This window comes from Ascaphus truei, chromosome 15 (genome assembly GCF_040206685.1).
Source record: "Ascaphus truei isolate aAscTru1 chromosome 15, aAscTru1.hap1, whole genome shotgun sequence".
NCBI classification, from domain to species: Eukaryota; Metazoa; Chordata; class Amphibia; order Anura; family Ascaphidae; genus Ascaphus; species Ascaphus truei.
Window position 1 is genome coordinate 14,863,750 of NC_134497.1, and position 16,946 is coordinate 14,880,695.

A 16,946-nucleotide genomic window follows, 5' to 3' on the forward strand; every position below is an offset into this window, starting at 1 on the left:
TGTGACGCTGATTATCACATACATGATGTAATGCAGCGTGACGCTGATTACCACATACATGATGTAATGCAGCGTGACGCTGATTATCACATACATGATGTAATGCAGTGTGACGCTGATTACCACATACATGATGTAATGCAGCGTGACGCTGATTACCACATACATGATGTAATGCAATGTGACGCTGATTATCACATACATGATGTAATGCAGCGTGACGCTGATTATCACATACATAATGTAATGCAATGTGACGCTGATTATCACATACATGATGTAATGCAGCGTGACGCTGATTATCACATACATGATGTAATGCAGCGTGACGCTGATTATCACATACATGATGTAATGCAGCGTGACGCTGATTATCACATACATGATGTAATGCAGCGTGACGCTAAGTGATTATCACATACATGATGTAATGCAGCGTGACGCTGATTATCACACACATGATGTAATGCAGTGTGACGCTGATTATCACATACATGATGTAATGCAGTGTGACGCTGATTATCACATACATGATGTAATGCAGCGTGACGCTGATTATCACATACATGATGTAATGCAGCGTGACGCTGATTATCACATACATGATGTAATGCAGCGTGACGCTGATTATCACATACATGATGTAATGCAGCGTGACGCTGATTATCACATACATGATGTAATGCAGCGTGACGCTAAGTGATTACCACATACATGATGTAATGCAGTGTGACGCTGATTATCACATACATGATGTAATGCAGTGTGACGCTGATTATCACATACATGATGTAATGCAGTGTGACGCTGATTATCACATACATGATGTAATGCAGCGTGACGCTGATTATCACATACATGATGTAATGCAGTGTGACGCTGATTATCACATACATGATGTAATGCAGTGTGACGCTGATTATCACATACATGATGTAATGCAGTGTGACGCTGATTATCACATACATGATGTAATGCAGTGTGACGCTGATTATCACATACATGATGTAATGCAGTGTGACGCTGATTATCACATACATGATGTAATGCAGTGTGACGCTGATTATCACATACATGATGTAATGCAGCGTGACGCTGATTACCACATACATGATGTAATGCAGCGTGACGCTGATTATCACATACATGATGTAATGCAGTGTGACGCTGATTATCACATACATGATGTAATGCAATGTGACGCTGATTACCACATACATGATGTAATGCAGCGTGACGCTGATTATCACATACATGATGTAATGCAGCATGACGCTGATTATCACATACATGATGTAATGCAGTGTGACGCTGATTACCACATACATGATGTAATGCAGCGTGACGCTGATTATCACATACATGATGTAATGCAGCGTGACGCTGATTATCACATACATGATGTAATGCAGCGTGACGCTGATTATCACATACATGATGTAATGCAGCGTGACGCTGATTATCACATACATGATGTAATGCAGCGTGACGCTGATTATCACATACATGATGTAATGCAGCGTGACGCTGATTATCACATACATGATGTAATGCAGCGTGACGCTAAGTGATTATCACATACATGATGTAATGCAGCGTGACGCTAAGTGATTATCACATACATGATGTAATGCAGTGTGACGCTGATTATCACATACATGATGTAATGCAGTGTGACGCTGATTATCACATACATGATGTAATGCAGCGTGACGCTGATTATCACATACATGATGTAATGCAGCGTGACGCTGATTATCACATACATGATGTAATGCAGCGTGACGCTGATTATCACATACATGATGTAATGCAGCGTGACGCTAAATGATTATCACATACATGATGTAATGCAGCGTGACGCTAAGTGATTATCACATACATGATGTAATGCAGCGTGACGCTGATTATCACATACATGATGTAATGCAGTGTGACGCTGATTATCACATACATGATGTAATGCAGCGTGACGCTGATTACCACATACATGATGTAATGCAATGTAACGCTGATTATCACATACATGATGTAATGCAGTGTGACGCTGATTATCACATACATGATGTAATGCAGTGTGACGCTGATTATCACATACATAATGTAATGCAATGTGACGCTGATTACCACATACATGATGTAATGCAATGTGATGCTGATTATCACATACATGATGTAATGCAGCGTGACGCTGATTATCACATACATGATGTAATGCAGTGTGACGCTGATTATCACATACATGATGTAATGCAGCGTGACGCTGATTATCACATACATGATGTAATGCAGTGTGACGCTGATTATCACATACATGATGTAATGCAGCGTGACGCTGATTATCACATACATGATGTAATGCAGTGTGACGCTGATTATCACATACATGATGTAATGCAGTGTGACGCTGATTATCACATACATGATGTAATGCAGCGTGACGCTGATTATCACATACATGATGTAATGCAGCGTGACGCTGATTATCACATACATGATGTAATGCAGCGTGACGCTGATTATCACATACATGATGTAATGCAGCGTGACGCTGATTATCACATACATGATGTAATGCAGCGTGACGCTGATTATCACATACATGATGTAATGCAGCGTGACGCTGATTACCACATACATGATGTAATGCAGCGTGACGCTAAGTGATTATCACATACATGATGTAATGCAGCGTGACGCTGATTATCACATACATGATGTAATGCAATGTGACGCTGATTATCACATACATGATGTAATGCAATGTGACGCTGATTATCACATACATGATGTAATGCAGCGTGACGCTGATTATCACATACATGATGTAATGCAATGTGACGCTGATTATCACATACATGATGTAATGCAGCGTGACGCTGATTATCACATACATGATGTAATGCAATGTGACGCTGATTATCACATACATGATGTAATGCAGCGTGACGCTGATTATCACATACATGATGTAATGCAGCGTGACGCTGATTATCACATACATGATGTAATGCAGTGTGACGCTGATTATCACATACATGATGTAATGCAGCGTGACGCTGATTATCACATACATGATGTAATGCAGTGTGACACTGATTATCACATACATGATGTAATGCAGTGTGACACTGATTATCACATACATGATGTAATGCAGTGGGACACTGTGTGATTATCACATACATGATGTAATGCAGCGTGACGCTGATTATCACATACATGATGTAATGCAGCGTGACGCTGATTATCACATACATGATGTAATGCAGTGGGACACTGTGTGATTATCACATACATGATGTAATGCAGCGTGACGCTGATTATCACATACATGATGTAATGCAGCGTGACGCTGATTATCACATACATGATGTAATGCAGCGTGACGCTGATTATCACATACATGATGTAATGCAGTGTGACGCTGATTATCACATACATGATGTAATGCAGCGTGACGCTGATTATCACATACATGATGTAATGCAGTGTGACACTGATTATCACATACATGATGTAATGCAGCGTGACGCTGATTATCACATACATGATGTAATGCAGTGGGACACTGTGTGATTATCACATACATGATGTAATGCAGCGTGACGCTGATTATCACATACATGATGTAATGCAGCGTGACGCTGATTATCACATACATGATGTAATGCAGTGGGACACTGTGTGATTATCACATACATGATGTAATGCAGCGTGACGCTGATTATCACATACATGATGTAATGCAGCGTGACGCTGATTATCACATACATGATGTAATGCAGCGTGACGCTGATTATCACATACATGATGTAATGCAATGTGACGCTGATTACCACATACATGATGTAATGCAATGTGACGCTGATTACCACATACATGATGTAATGCAGTGGGACACTGTGTGATTATCACATACATGCAGGGCTGGTGCAACCACAAGGCGGCTTAGCCGGTCGCCTAGGGCGGCACATTTTGGGGGCGGTGGTGGAAGAGGGGTGTAAGCGCTGGGCGGTAGCTGAATAGGACAGCGGGTGATGCGGGAGAACAGGACGTAGGATCGGGGGAACGGAGTAGGGTGGCAGAGGAGGACGGCCGGGGAGGAGCGCGGCCCAGCGGTCCGATCCGGAAGTCTTCACTGACTTTGGGTGTCTGCCGCGGATACTACGCAGCTCCTCCTCGGCTGTCCTCCTCGACTGTCCTCCTCGGCCTCCTCGGCTGTCTTCCTCGGCTGTCCTCCTCGGCTGTCCTCCTCGGCTGTCCACCTCTGCTCCTGCAGTTCTCAGTCATCTCATTCTCATGGTCAGCTGTCTCTCTCTCGCTCAAGGTCAGCAGTCTGTCTGTCTCTCTCTCTCTCTCTCCTCAGGGTCAGTGGTCTCTCTCCCTTCCTCGGTGACAATGACACAGAGACTCTAAATAACGTGCTGAATGGTGACAAAGACTTTGACGAGGAGACGTTTGAGACCGTGTCTGAAGAAGCCAAAGACTTTATATCCAGCCTGCTGGTGAGAGATAAGAGGTCAGAGACCCCCCACGCCTCCCTCCCGACAAACGGAGCAACCCCTCCCCCATCCCCACCCGAAGAGACTGCGAGACTCCCATCTGACTGTAAGGTCCTTCTTCAACCCCAAGACACTGTGACACCCCCTGTGACACATCAATATGACCCCTGTGACACCTGAATGTGACCCCTCCATGACAGCCTGAATCAGACCTCCTGTGACACCCTGAGTTTGAACCTTCCCTGACACCCTGAATCTGATCCCTGTGACCTGAATCTAACCCCTTGTGACCTCCTGCCTCTAACCCCTTGTGACCACCTGGTCAAGGTGAGTTACAGATCATGATACATAGTATGAGATACGAATGGAATTACATACCATCTTTTAATGATCAGAAGACACAACCCTTCCTCAGGTGGGTCTCATGGTCTCCGGGTAACTCACTTTGGGTGTGCGTCCCCCATTTGCATTGTTGGGGAGCAGTTGCTGTATATAGCTTGGGGTCCAGCTGCCTAGGAATATGCAGCCAGGCACTTATATCCGCGTGGCACAGACTGTATGTCCCTCTCACGCGCTGCTCTCTCCCGGCAGTGGGCGCATGAGCGCGGCACAGTGTCTCCGACATCCCTGGCTCAATAACCTGGCCCAGAAAGCCAAGCTGTGTAACCGGCTCCTCAAATCGCAGATCGAGCTCCGGAAATACATGATGCGGAGACGCTGGAAGGTGCTCAACCCACACCGTGCAGGATCCTGACACCAGCCATAGCCCTGTCCCCCAAGACCCCCAACTGACCCCCCCATCACCCACTGTCCCACCCCATCACCCACTGTCCCACCCCATCACCCACTGCTCCCCGTCACCCACTGCCCCCCGTCACCCACTGTCCCCCGTCACCCACTGTTCCACCCCGTCACCCACTGTCCCACCCCGTTACCCACTGTCCCACCCCGTCACCCACTGTCCCACCCCGTCACCCACTGCCCCCCGTCACCCACTGCCCCCGTCACCCAATGCCCCCCGTCACCCACTGTCCCACCCCGTTACCCACTGTCCCACCCCGTCACCCACTGCAACCCCGTCACCCACTGCCCCCTGTCACCCACTGCCCCCCGTCACCCACTGCCCCCGTCACCCACTGCCCCCCATAACCCACTGTCCCACCCCATCACACACTGCCCCCCATCACCCACTGCCCCCCGTCACCCACTGTCCCCATCACCCACTGTCCCACCCCATCACACACTGCCCCCCATCACCCACTGCCCCCTGTCACCCACTGTCCCCCGTCACCCACTGTCCCACCCCGTCACCCACTGTCCCACCCCGTCACCCACTGTCCCATCCCATCACCCACTGTCCCCCCCACATCACCCACTGTCCGCCCCACATCACCCACTGTCCCACCCCGTCACCCACTGTCCCACCCCGTCACCCACTGTCCCTCCCAATCACCCACTGTCCCATCCCATCACCCACTGTCCCCCCCACATCACCCACTGTCCCCCCCACATCACCCACTGTCCCACCCCGTCACCCACTGTCCCATCCCGTCACCCACTGTCCCATCCCATCACCCACTGTCCCATCCCGTCACCCACTGTCCCATCCCATCACCCACTGTCCCATCCCGTCACCCACTGTCCCACCCCATCACCCACTGCCCCCCGTCACCCACTGCCCCCCATCACCCACTGTCCCACCCCGTCACCCACTGTCCTACCCCGTCACCCACTGTCCTACCCCGTCACCCACTGTCCCACCCCGTCACCCACTGCCCCCCGTCACCCACTGTCCCACCCGTTACCCACTGTCCTACCCCGTCACCCACTGTCCTACCCTGTCACCCACTGTCCCATCCCATCACCCACTGTCCCCCCCACATCACCCACTGACCCCCATCACCCACTGTCCCCCCCACATCACCCACTGTCCCCCCCACATCACCCACTGTTCCACCCACATCACCCACTGTCCCCCCCACATCACCCAATGTCCCCCCCGCATCACCCACTGTCCCACCCCGTCACCCACTGTCCCCTCCCGTCACCCACTGCCCCATAACCCACTGTCCCACCCCGTCACCCACTGTCCCACCCCGTCACCCACTGTCCAACCCCGTCACCCACTGCCCCATAACCCACTGTCCCACCCCGTCACCCACTGTCCCCCCACATCACCCACTGTCCCCCCCACATCACCCACTGTCCCACCCCGTTACCCACTGTCCTACCCTGTCACCCACTGTCCCCCCCACATCACCCACTGTCCCCCCCACATCACCCACTGTCCCACCCCGTCACCCACTGTCCCATCCCGTCACCCACTGTCCCATCCCATAACCCACTGTCCCACCCCATCACACACTGCCCCCCATCACCCACTGCCCCCCGTCACCCACTGTCCCCATCACCCACTGTCCCACCCCATCACACACTGCCCCCCATCACCCACTGCCCCCTGTCACCCACTGTCCCCCGTCACCCACTGTCCCACCCCGTCACCCACTGTCCCACCCCGTCACCCACTGTCCCATCCCATCACCCACTGTCCCCCCCACATCACCCACTGTCCGCCCCACATCACCCACTGTCCCACCCCGTCACCCACTGTCCCACCCCGTCACCCACTGTCCCACCCCATCACCCACTGTCCCATCCCATCACCCACTGTCCCCCCCACATCACCCACTGTCCCCCCCACATCACCCACTGTCCCACCCCGTCACCCACTGTTCCACCCCGTCACCCACTGTCCCACCCCGTTACCCACTGTCCCACCCCGTCACCCACTGTCCCACCCCGTCACCCACTACCCCCCGTCACCCACTGCCCCCGTCACCCAATGCCCCCCGTCACCCACTGTCCCACCCCGTTACCCACTGTCCCACCCCGTCACCCACTGCAACCCCGTCACCCACTGCCCCCTGTCACCCACTGCCCCCCGTCACCCACTGCCCCCGTCACCCACTGCCCCCCATAACCCACTGTCCCACCCCATCACACACTGCCCCCCATCACCCACTGCCCCCCGTCACCCACTGTCCCATCCCATAACCCACTGTCCCACCCCATCACACACTGCCCCCCATCACCCACTGCCCCCCGTCACCCACTGTCCCCATCACCCACTGTCCCACCCCATCACACACTGCCCCCCATCACCCACTGCCCCCTGTCACCCACTGTCCCCCGTCACCCACTGTCCCACCCCGTCACCCACTGTCCCACCCTGTCACCCACTGTCCCATCCCATCACCCACTGTCCCCCCCACATCACCCACTGTCCGCCCCACATCACCCACTGTCCCACCCCGTCACCCACTGTCCCACCCCGTCACCCACTGTCCCTCCCAATCACCCACTGTCCCATCCCATCACCCACTGTCCCCCCCACATCACCCACTGTCCCCCCCACATCACCCACTGTCCCACCCCGTCACCCACTGTCCCATCCCGTCACCCACTGTCCCATCCCATCACCCACTGTCCCATCCCGTCACCCACTGTCCCATCCCATCACCCACTGTCCCATCCCGTCACCCACTGTCCCACCCCATCACCCACTGCCCCCCGTCACCCACTGCCCCCCATCACCCACTGTCCCACCCCGTCACCCACTGTCCTACCCCGTCACCCACTGTCCTACCCCGTCACCCACTGTCCCACCCCGTCACCCACTGCCCCCCGTCACCCACTGTCCCACCCGTTACCCACTGTCCTACCCCGTCACCCACTGTCCTACCCTGTCACCCACTGTCCCATCCCATCACCCACTGTCCCCCCCACATCACCCACTGCCCCCCATCACCCACTGTCCCCCCCACATCACCCACTGTCCCCCCCACATCACCCACTGTTCCACCCACATCACCCACTGTCCCCCCCACATCACCCAATGTCCCCCCCGCATCACCCACTGTCCCACCCCGTCACCCACTGTCCCCTCCCGTCACCCACTGCCCCATAACCCACTGTCCCACCCCGTCACCCACTGTCCCACCCCGTCACCCACTGCCCCATAACCCACTGTCCCACCCCGTCACCCACTGTCCCCCCACATCACCCACTGTCCCCCCCACATCACCCACTGTCCCACCCCGTTACCCACTGTCCTACCCTGTCACCCACTGTCCCCCCCACATCACCCACTGTCCCCCCCACATCACCCACTGTCCCACCCCGTCACCCACTGTCCCATCCCGTCACCCACTGTCCCATCCCATAACCCACTGTCCCACCCCATCACACACTGCCCCCCATCACCCACTGCCCCCCGTCACCCACTGTCCCCATCACCCACTGTCCCACCCCATCACACACTGCCCCCCATCACCCACTGCCCCCTGTCACCCACTGTCCCCCGTCACCCACTGTCCCACCCCGTCACCCACTGTCCCACCCCGTCACCCACTGTCCCATCCCATCACCCACTGTCCCCCCCACATCACCCACTGTCCGCCCCACATCACCCACTGTCCCACCCCGTCACCCACTGTCCCACCCCGTCACCCACTGTCCCACCCCATCACCCACTGTCCCATCCCATCACCCACTGTCCCACCCCATCACCCACTGCTCCCCGTCACCCACTGCCCCCCGTCACCCACTGTCCCCCGTCACCCACTGTTCCACCCCGTCACCCACTGTCCCACCCCGTTACCCACTGTCCCACCCCGTCACCCACTGTCCCACCCCGTCACCCACTGCCCCCCGTCACCCACTGCCCCCGTCACCCAATGCCCCCCGTCACCCACTGTCCCACCCCGTTACCCACTGTCCCACCCCGTCACCCACTGCAACCCCGTCACCCACTGCCCCCTGTCACCCACTGCCCCCCGTCACCCACTGCCCCCGTCACCCACTGCCCCCCATAACCCACTGTCCCACCCCATCACACACTGCCCCCCATCACCCACTGCCCCCCGTCACCCACTGTCCCCATCACCCACTGTCCCACCCCATCACACACTGCCCCCCATCACCCACTGCCCCCTGTCACCCACTGTCCCCCGTCACCCACTGTCCCACCCCGTCACCCACTGTCCCACCCCGTCACCCACTGTCCCATCCCATCACCCACTGTCCCCCCCACATCACCCACTGTCCGCCCCACATCACCCACTGTCCCACCCCGTCACCCACTGTCCCACCCCGTCACCCACTGTCCCTCCCAATCACCCACTGTCCCATCCCATCACCCACTGTCCCCCCCACATCACCCACTGTCCCCCCCACATCACCCACTGTCCCACCCCGTCACCCACTGTCCCATCCCGTCACCCACTGTCCCATCCCATCACCCACTGTCCCATCCCGTCACCCACTGTCCCATCCCATCACCCACTGTCCCATCCCGTCACCCACTGTCCCACCCCATCACCCACTGCCCCCCGTCACCCACTGCCCCCCATCACCCACTGTCCCACCCCGTCACCCACTGTCCTACCCCGTCACCCACTGTCCTACCCCGTCACCCACTGTCCCACCCCGTCACCCACTGCCCCCCGTCACCCACTGTCCCACCCGTTACCCACTGTCCTACCCCGTCACCCACTGTCCTACCCTGTCACCCACTGTCCCATCCCATCACCCACTGTCCCCCCCACATCACCCACTGCCCCCCATCACCCACTGTCCCCCCCACATCACCCACTGTCCCCCCCACATCACCCACTGTTCCACCCACATCACCCACTGTCCCCCCCACATCACCCAATGTCCCCCCCGCATCACCCACTGTCCCACCCCGTCACCCACTGTCCCCTCCCGTCACCCACTGCCCCATAACCCACTGTCCCACCCCGTCACCCACTGTCCCACCCCGTCACCCACTGTCCAACCCCGTCACCCACTGCCCCATAACCCACTGTCCCACCCCGTCACCCACTGTCCCCCCACATCACCCACTGTCCCCCCCACATCACCCACTGTCCCACCCCGTTACCCACTGTCCTACCCTGTCACCCACTGTCCCCCCCACATCACCCACTGTCCCCCCCACATCACCCACTGTCCCACCCCGTCACCCACTGTCCCATCCCGTCACCCACTGTCCCATCCCATAACCCACTGTCCCACCCCATCACACACTGCCCCCCATCACCCACTGCCCCCCGTCACCCACTGTCCCCATCACCCACTGTCCCACCCCATCACACACTGCCCCCCATCACCCACTGCCCCCTGTCACCCACTGTCCCCCGTCACCCACTGTCCCACCCCGTCACCCACTGTCCCACCCCGTCACCCACTGTCCCATCCCATCACCCACTGTCCCCCCCACATCACCCACTGTCCGCCCCACATCACCCACTGTCCCACCCCGTCACCCACTGTCCCACCCCGTCACCCACTGTCCCACCCCATCACCCACTGTCCCATCCCATCACCCACTGTCCCCCCCACATCACCCACTGTCCCCCCCACATCACCCACTGTCCCACCCCGTCACCCACTGTCCCATCCCGTCACCCACTGTCCCATCCCATCACCCACTGTCCCATCCCGTCACCCACTGTCCCATCCCGTCACCCACTGTCCCATCCCGTCACCCACTGTCCCATCCCGTCACCCACTGTCCCACCCCGTCACCCACTGTCCCACCCCGTCACCCACTGTCCCACCCCATCACCCACTGTCCCATCCCATCACCCACTGTCCCCCCCACATCACCCACTGTCCCCCCCACATCACCCACTGTCCCACCCCGTCACCCACTGTCCCATCCCGTCACCCACTGTCCCATCCCATCACCCACTGTCCCATCCCGTCACCCACTGTCCCATCCCGTCACCCACTGTCCCATCCCGTCACCCACTGTCCCACCCCGTCACCCACTGCCCCCCGTCACCCACTGCCCCCCATCACCCACTGTCCCACCCCGTCACCCACTGTCCTACCCCGTCACCCACTGTCCTACCCCGTCACCCACTGTCCTACCCCGTCACCCACTGCCCCCCGTCACCCACTGTCCCACCCGTTACCCACTGTCCTACCCCGTCACCCACTGTCCTACCCTGTCACCCACTGTCCCATCCCATCACCCACTGTCCCATCCCATCACCCACTGTCCCCCCCACATCACCCACTGCCCCCCATCACCCACTGTCCCCCCCACATCACCCACTGTCCCCCCCACATCACCCACTGTTCCACCCACATCACCCACTGTCCCCCCCACATCACCCAATGTCCCCCCCGCATCACCCACTGTCCCACCCCGTCACCCACTGTCCCCTCCCGTCACCCACTGCCCCATAACCCACTGTCCCACCCCGTCACCCACTGTCCCACCCCGTCACCCACTGTCCAACCCCGTCACCCACTGCCCCATAACCCACTGTCCCACCCCGTCACCCACTGTCCCCCCACATCACCCACTGTCCCCCCCACATCACCCACTGTCCCACCCCGTTACCCACTGTCCCACCCTGTCACCCACTGTCCCCCCCACATCACCCACTGTCCCCCCCACATCACCCACTGTCCCACCCCGTCACCCACTGTCCCATCCCGTCACCCACTGTCCCATCCCATCACCCACTGTCCCATCCCGTCACCCACTGTCCCACCCCATCACCCACTGCCCCCCGTCACCCACTGCCCCCCATCACCCACTGTCCCACCCCGTCACCCACTGTCCTACCCCGTCACCCACTGTCCTACCCCGTCACCACTGTCCTACCCCGTCACCCACTGTCCCACCCCGTCACCCACTGCCCCCCGTCACCCACTGTCCCACCCGTTACCCACTGTCCTACCCCGTCACCCACTGTCCTACCCTGTCACCCACTGTCCCATCCCGTCACCCACTGTCCCCCCCACATCACCCACTGTCCCCCCCACATCACCCACTGCCCCCCATCACCCACTGTCCCCCCCACATCACCCACTGTCCCCCCCACATCACCCACTGTCCCCCCCACATCACCCACTGTCCCCCCCACATCACCCACTGTCCCCCCCACATCACCCACTGTCCCACCCACATCACCCACTGTCCCCCCCACATCACCCAATGTCCCCCCCGCATCACCCACTGTCCCATCCCGTCACCCACTGTCCCCTCCCGTCACCCACAGCCCCATAACCCACTGTCCCACCCCGTCACCCACTGTCCCACCCCGTCACCCACTGTCCAACCCCGTCACCCACTGCCCCATAACCCACTGTCCTACCCTGTCACCCACCGTCCCCCCACATAACCCACTGTCCCCCCCACATCACCCACTGTCCCACCCCGTTACCCACTGTCCTACCCTGTCACCCACTGTCCCACCCCGTCACCCACTGTCCCACCCCGTCACCCACTGCAACCCCGTCACCCACTGCCCCCCTGTCACCCACTGCCCCCGTCACCCTCTGCCCCCATCACCCACTGTCCCCCATAACCCACTGTCCCACCCCGTCACCCACTGTCCCACCCCGTCACCCACCGTCCCCCATCACCCACTGTCCTCATCAGCCACTGTTCCCCATCACTCACTGTCCCCATCAGCCACTGTCCCACCCCGTCATCCACTGTCCCACCCCGTCACCCACCGTCCCAGCCGTCACCCACTGTCCCCCATCACCCACTGTCCCCATCACCCACTGTCCCCATCAGCCACTGTCCCACCCCGTCACCCACTGCAACCCCATCACCCACTGCCCCCTGTCACCCACTGCCCACTGCCCCCCATCACCCACTGTCCCCATCACCCACTGTCCCCCATCACCCACTGACCCCATCAGCCACTGTCCCATCCCATCACTCACTGTCCCACCCCGTCACCCACTGTCCCACCCTGTCACCCACTGTCCCACCCCATCACCCACTGTCCCCCCCGTCACCCACTGTCCCACCCCGTCACCCACTGTCCCACCCCGTCACCCAGTGCAACCCTGTCACCCACTGCCCCCCTGTCTCCCACTGCCCACTGCCCCCATCACACACTGTCCCCCATAACCCACTGTCCCACCCCGTCACCCACTGTCCCACCCCATCACCCACTGTCCCACCCCATCACCCACTGTCCCCATCACCCACTGTCCCCATCACCCACTGCCCCCCCATCACCCACTGCCCCCCCATCACCCACTGCCCCCCCATCACCCACTGCCCCCCCCATCACCCACTGCCCCCCCATCACCCACTGCCCCCCCCCATCACCCACTTCCCCCCATAACCCACTGCCCCCCCCCTTGTCACCCACTGCCCCCCCCCCTTGTCACCCACTGCCCCCCCCCCCCTTCGTTCTGTTGAATGAACCACAATTTTCTAATTTACTTTCTCGTTCCCCTCAGAAAAACTTCTTCGCTGTGACGGCAGCAAACAGATTTAAGAAGATCAGCAGCTCTGGATGTCTGACCTCCCTGGAGGAGTGAGGCGGAGCAAGTCCGGACGCCCCGGGCTGCTCAGAGAAGGCTCCACCCCATGCGCTTGCGTTAACCCCCCCACCCCCCCCGAGCTAGTCTGCCCCGCTCTGCTTCTCGCACTTTGCTTCCTGCTGTATGTGCGCTAACGCCAGCTCAGCGTGACACTGCCACGAGAGGTGATGTCTGCACCGTGACGTCACCCGGGGACCGATGACAGGGATTCACCGGGGATGTCCCCCCGAGCATCCCACGCTGCGTCCCCCTCCCCATTTCCCCACGAACGAGCTTAATCCCACGAGGCGCGTACCCAGTGGTACTTTAAAGCTGCCGTTTCTTAGGTTAGGAGCGTCGCGTCTGTGAAGGGTATAGAGATGCTGATGTGATGATGTCATACCCTAGCTCCAATGCAGTGTGATGTCATACCGAAACCTTGGTGCGGTGTGATGTCATACCCCAGCCCCAGGGCAGTGGGGGGGTGTGTGTATATAAATGTACAGGTTTTAGGCACTGCCAATGTCTCATTTCATTCCCCATCAGAGATTTTATGAACATTTGAATAAAAAGGAAGACGCTGAAATGATGTATTCATGATACGTTCGTTATTTAATAACCAGTAGTGACCCAATCCCAGCCCCTGACATGACCACATGCCATGTGAACACACGTCGCACACGTAGCCAGCGTTGCGTTACTCCAGGGAAAAGACGATTTGATCCTTTTCTCTCTTGGGCTGCGTCCCCGCTAGCGCTGAGTGGGCGGCGCTTGCGGAGGAGACTTACATATATAGATATATGTAAGTCCCCACTCACGCGGTGCGCGCGGCGCTCGTGCGCGGGCACACACGCTCACCCGCGATCAGCGCGTAGGTAAACAAAAAAAATCTATGCTTACCCGCGCGCTGAACTACCCGCAATGCCCCCCCCCTCCCCCGCACGCGCGTACAAGCAGGACACCCGGCGCTCATGCTTGGAGCGCTCTCCAAGCACGAGCGCGCTCGGCGCCAGCGGGGACTAAGGCCGAGTCCATAGAAGGACAGGCCGCGCTGAGGCGTGCGGACGCTCCGCGCTGAGCCCCTGCATACTCAATGAGGATGCCTTGAGAGGGGGCTCACGCGAGCGTCCGCAGGCGTGCTGAGGCGCTGGATTTTTCAGCCGAGCGCCAAGCTGTTTTTCAGAGCGCTGTCGGCTGAAAACATCCAATCAGCGCGGAGCAGCGTCAACGTCACGGCGCCGTGATGTCGTTGACGTCGGTGCGTCGCGGGCGATTGGCCCAGCGACGTCACTGCCCCGCCTCCCTCAGTCTCCCCCCCGCCTCCGATCGCGCCCGCTGGCTCGCCTGCATGGGCATGGAATCGCGCAAATTTCAGCAGGCGAGCCTCAGCGTCAGCGCGGCTCCGAACTCCCCACCCCTCTATGGCCCCAGCCGTAGCCTTAGGAATTACATACTCATTTATCAAATGCTCCCGGCTGCTAAACTGGGAAATGCAGGGAAATCACAGATAGGTGAACGACAACCTCTTGTTATGGGAGATTTGTAGATAAATCTGATACTTTTGTTTGTTTGTTTGTCTGTCTGTTTGTGGCCAGGAGATTTGAGAAATAAAATCTTCTGACTTGCCCTATTTTTTGTTTGAATAAATGCCGCAGTTCGTTGCCTTTACGGCACCCAAGCTGCCAATCGATCCGTTTGATCAGTGAAGATCCGGATTCCCAGGGCACGCAATATGGCCGCCTATTTCCAAAGAGGAAGTTCTGTGGCTTCCTCAACAGTTGCTATAGCAACCTAAGGAAGCTTAAAGCAGTCATACCGCGCTTATAGTCGCGTCTTCGTAGCAAGGACTATAAGCGCGGCCTTATCCTGCATTTGTTTCGTGTTAGAGGATTGAAGCAGACGGTCTCCGGAGCTGAACTGCCTTCATTTCAGCTCCTGGGACCAACTTCTTCACGAGATACTTACCTCCCTAGGGGATGCCGGTATCTCTGCAAATAGTTGCTCCGACGGGGCTTGGTGGGGCTATTGAAATGGTGGATTTACAGCTCCGGCCTCACGCGGGACCAATTGGAAGCCAAGATGTGCGGATTCCTATTGGCCCACGTGACGGGGACATTTAAACTGCTACGGGCACCCCCCTTCGGGAGGCCGGTCCCGCAGGAAGCAGGGAGTCCCCCGGAGCACTACACACCCATAATACATTATAATCATTTTAAACTGAACTATTAATATTATTTATAGACACAACTTGGCGCGACATAGGAAAGCCCAAACCTAATTAAATGAGACCATGTGTTTGCATCGTTGACTATGTTGTTGGTTAGTCGGGTGTCAATGAGGGTTCGAATCAGATATTCCATTGTCTAGTGTCCACTTGTATACGAATATTTCTAATAAAAGTATAATGTCTCGATGTACTGTACTGGCTTCTGTTATTGTGCCAGTTAGTATAATGTCACAAGATCAGATTACTGGAGTTAGTGTTTGATACGCAAGTTGCTATCAGAAATAGCGGTTGAATCTTTCCAGTGTGAGTTGTTGGATGTATCGACTGGATTGAGTTGACGCCCCCCACAAAAGACAAGGTGACACAAGTATGGCAGAAAGCAGGTCATATATATAGGAGGGTAACCTCGGGTTATATAGCAAATACCTGATATTTATACTTTGTGCGGGCTGATATGGATTGGATGTTAGTTTATCAAGAGCATATAACACAAATTGCAGGCGGTCTGGGAAAACACGAAGGCATCTCGCCGCTGCCGATCAGACGCTGTGATATGTAACCTCCGCCGATCAGCCGCTGTGATATCTAACCTCCGCCGATCAGTCGCTGTGATATGTAACCTCCGCCGATCAGCCGCTGTGATATCTAACCTCCGCCGATCAGTCGCTGTGATATCTAACCTCCGCCGATCAGCCGCTGTGATATCTAACCTCCGCCGATCAGTCGCTGTGATATCTAACCTCCGCCGATCAGTCGCTGTGATATCTAACCTCCGCCGATCAGTTGCTGTGATATCTAACCTCCGCCGATGAGTCGCTGTGATATCTAACCTCCGCCGATCAGCCGCTGTGATATCTAACCTCCGC

The 16,946-nt window shown here is 57.1% G+C and overlaps 1 protein-coding gene across 2 annotated transcripts in view; it reads left to right on the top strand.

The window, feature by feature from the left end:
• Positions 1–14,439, top strand: part of MYLK2 (myosin light chain kinase 2) — a 28,343-nt gene extending 13,904 nt beyond the window's left edge. For both annotated transcript variants that reach the window (XM_075571732.1, XM_075571733.1), the window contains 3 exons: positions 4,370–4,522; positions 5,097–5,229; positions 13,791–14,439. In XM_075571732.1, coding sequence (XP_075427847.1) covers positions 4,370–4,522; positions 5,097–5,229; positions 13,791–13,871 — 367 coding nt within the window. In that variant the 3' untranslated portion in view covers positions 13,872–14,439. The remainder of the gene's footprint in view (positions 1–4,369; positions 4,523–5,096; positions 5,230–13,790) is intronic.
• Positions 14,440–16,946: the final 2,507 nt, after the last annotated feature.